The sequence below is a fragment of the Lactuca sativa genome, chromosome 8 (genome assembly GCF_002870075.4).
Source record: "Lactuca sativa cultivar Salinas chromosome 8, Lsat_Salinas_v11, whole genome shotgun sequence".
In the NCBI taxonomy this organism is placed as follows: domain Eukaryota; kingdom Viridiplantae; phylum Streptophyta; class Magnoliopsida; order Asterales; family Asteraceae; genus Lactuca; species Lactuca sativa.
In genome coordinates, this window is record NC_056630.2 from 54,312,214 (window position 1) to 54,316,016 (window position 3,803).

At 35.6% G+C, this 3,803-nt stretch overlaps 1 protein-coding gene across 1 annotated transcript; it reads right to left on the bottom strand.

Moving 5' to 3' along the window:
- Positions 1-1,436: 1,436 nt before the first annotated feature.
- On the bottom strand, positions 1,437-2,030 carry LOC111899957 (uncharacterized). Its single transcript, XM_023895836.1, has one exon. The coding sequence runs from the start codon at positions 2,028-2,030 to the stop codon at positions 1,437-1,439; it is 594 nt and encodes a 197-aa protein (XP_023751604.1).
- Between the last annotated feature and the right edge of the window lie 1,773 nt (positions 2,031-3,803).

Consider the following 3,803-nt stretch of genomic DNA (forward strand, 5'->3'; position numbering starts at 1 on the left):
CATGTACATCCATTTTGAGTTTTGACCCGCTTAGGAACTCGGGTTTTCATCAAACACATTTGTGAGTCATGAAATCCAAATGTTTCAAATTTTTTATACATATAGAAACCAAACATAATATTTATACAAACACACATGACTATTTGGGGTGGTTTTAAATCTTGCAAGTTTTGATGCAACGTAAGTCATCTAATTAAGTGATATTTTTTGAACGGCTGAATAAATTAACGAAAACCAACTAGCAAGGAGCTAGGAAAACAATTACAAAGAGTTTTAGAGCATTGGTTTTTAACCACAAAGTCCATGTTATACTAATATGGCTACTTCTATTAAAAAGCCAATCGTAAGAACGTAAAACAATACATCAAAAATTGAGCTCCTCTTCGTCTTGGTGTTTTGAAACACAACACTGTTTCTAAACATCCATATCATCCAAATTGACGTAAGCATAATGACCTCAAGCGACTTCTTCTTTTCATGGGAGGAGGTAAAGGAATCAACCCGGAAAAATAAATCTGCAACACTATTGAACAAAGGGAAAGGAAGATCAAGCCACTTAAACACTCTCCTCCAAACTTCTTCCGCCACTTCACAGTGCACAAACACATGATTGGAATCTTCTACTTGAGAGTCACAAGAAGGGAATAACAATGAAGAAATGTCAATATTTCTCTCTACTAAGTTTTCCCGAGTAGGCAGTCTATCCAACAACACTTTCCATATCATAATATTAACTTTTATAGGAACTAGACAACACTAACGAGTAGCACCTCCACCCTCCTACAACAAAATACCATCAATGTGTCGTCTATTTACATTTGCCAAAAAAGCGCCATCCTTGCATAAGGTCCACTCCTATTTATCTAACCAGTCTGAGAGAATCATACGCGAAAGACAAGACTTAAGAACCAAAAATTGAGTTGTTGTAGTACCCACCCCCCCCCCCCCCTTCACGAATTGGTCTATTCCAATTCCACACCCATTCTCCATTAACGAGTTTGTCACTAACCAAGCACTCCTTATTTGATTCCATGACAAAAAGACGAGGAAATTTCTCCATAAGAATACCATCACCCAACCAATTTTCAACCAAGAAACGTGTACCTTCACCATTTCCAATGCACTTCCGAAGACATAAAAAAGAAACAATATTTCTTTCATGCAAATAATGAAACAACTTGCTTAGAGAAATCCAAACACTCAATCCATTTGGTTTTTTCTTCATATGGTCTAGGCCGTCATTCAACCCATGAATGGCTGTAATAACTTTTGCCCAAATCGAATTTGAGTTATTATGTAATCTCCATCTCCAATTAAGTAACAGAGCATAATTAAAAGCCTTAAAGCTTCCAATACCTACTCCTCCTTTTTTCCTTAGAATTATGAACTTTTTCCCACTTTACCCAAGCTATTTTCCTGTCTTTATCTATAATTCCCTAGAAGAAACAAGCCCTTAAATTCTCAAGGATTCTAATCGCAGCTGAAGGCACCTTGAAGAGCGAAAAATAGTAAATTGTCAAACTCCCAAGCACCGATCTGATTAAACCCTTCCATAACCATAATAAATAAGAAAGGGGATAATTTGGTTTCTGTAAGTTAATGCGAAGACCCGAAATCAAATAAAAACAATTAAGAATAGTAATCAAATTCTCAATGTTATCTTTATTCCAAACTCCCAAGAAAATGGCATCATCTACGTAAAAAATATGATAAATGTTGTATCCCGGGTCACCCACTTCCAGACCTTTAAACAACCCTTGACTAGTAGCATCCTCCATAGCAATATTTAACCCTTCCATCACCATAATAAATAAGAAAGGGGATAAAGGATCATCCTGACAGAGACCTCGATTAAGAGAGAATTCCTTAGTAGGGCTACCATTAACAAGGATAGCAGCACGAGAAGACTCCAAACAAGCTTGTATCCATCTTATCCATTTTTGATCAAAATCCATAAACTCCATAATTTTCAACAAATACTCCCAAGAAACTGAATCATACGCCTTATCAAAGTCCACTTTGAAAATCATAGCTTTTTTCTTCTTCTTATACCACTCAATAATTTCATTTACTATGAACGGACCTTCTAAAATTTGTCTACCTTTGAAAAAAGCAGACTGTGTCGGGCTAAATATAGAATCAATCACATTTGCCAGTCTATTGGTTGCGAGTTTAGATAAAATTTTATATTGCACCCCAATTAATTAAACTGACCGGTCTATACTCCTTAATAGAAGAAGGACAATCAAACTTAGGGATTAGCAAAATAAATGAGGAGTTACCCCCTTTGGGAATAACTCCATTCGAATAGAACTCCTCCACAAAATTAAAGACATCGACCTTAACAACCTCCCAAAACTTCTTAATAAACTGAAAAAAGAATCCATCTGGCCCTGGAGCCCGATCACTTCAACAAGACCAAACTGCTACTTTCATTTCATCATGAGAAAACCAAGAAATTAGAGAATTTTTATGCCTAAAAGACAACTTGCGTAATCGAGAGCTGGGCTGGGAAATAGAAGCACCCGAAAAAGCACTAAACTTTTCTTTGAAGAAAGAATAAAAGCAATCTTTAACTTGGATCAGTTCTGTCACCCACTCTCCATCACTCATTATACCATTAATCATCATTTTTTTTTCTTTTAAGTATAAAATGGAAAATTTTAGAATTTTCATCACTATCTACAACCCATTTAGATTTTCCTTTCTGAGCAACATCCATATCTTCCAATTTCTCCAGATCTGAGAGAGATTTTAGAATATCAATTCTATCTAAAGCCAGTTCCTCATCTCGATTCTTGTATCAAGAATAACATCGATATCACCTAATCTTTTAATCAATTGTCTCGCATTTCCAAAATTTTGAGCGACCACCATTTTATGCCATTCCTTTAATCTCTCTTTCAAATGTTTCAACTTATTTTTAAACACAACGAATTTTTTAGTGTTTAAAGGTTCATCATTCCATTTCCAAGCATCCAACACCAACTGGTCAAACCCGTCCATAAAAACCATGAATGGAATAGTTTAAAAGGGATGGGACCATAATCTCTATGTTCTTCTTTTAGAACAGTAAGGGCATGATCAGACCACAAACGAGCAAGAACCACACCAATAAGATTAGGATAACTATTGAGAATACCATTAGATACCAAAAACCGATCCAACTTTTCCATTTTCAAACAAAGTTTATCAACTCTCATAAATCTTCTCCCTTCCAAAGGAACATCTACCAAATCAGAATTAATAATGAAATTATTAAAATCTTCAGCTTCATTCTGACAAAAATTATACCCACTTCTCTCAGCTTGATTACGCACCACATTAAAATCTCCAAACACCAAGTACTCCCCAACATTAGCACCCATGAAATTAGTAATAAAGTTCCAAACCGCTTTTTCCAAGTATCTATCTTGAGGAGCATAAACATTAACGAGGAAACATTTCATACCTGAAGCAATAATCTCTCCTTCCACCACCAAAACATTTTCCATCGACCACACTTTACGTTTCATAAAGATAGTCGGATCCTACACTACTAATATCCCTCTCGACCTTCCTTGTGAAGCACTACTAGCAACATCGAACTCATAGTTTCCCCAAAGCGATTTAACCAAGAAAAGATTAAGACTGGACATTTTAGTCTCTTGAATCCCCAACACAGTAATGGGATGTTCTATGCATAACTTTTTTATCCATCTCCTTTTCTTGTAGGACTTTAAACCACATAATTTTATGGACAAGGTATTCATTTAAAACCTTGTTGCACATCTTGACTTTCAATTATGCTTCCAATGTCTTCT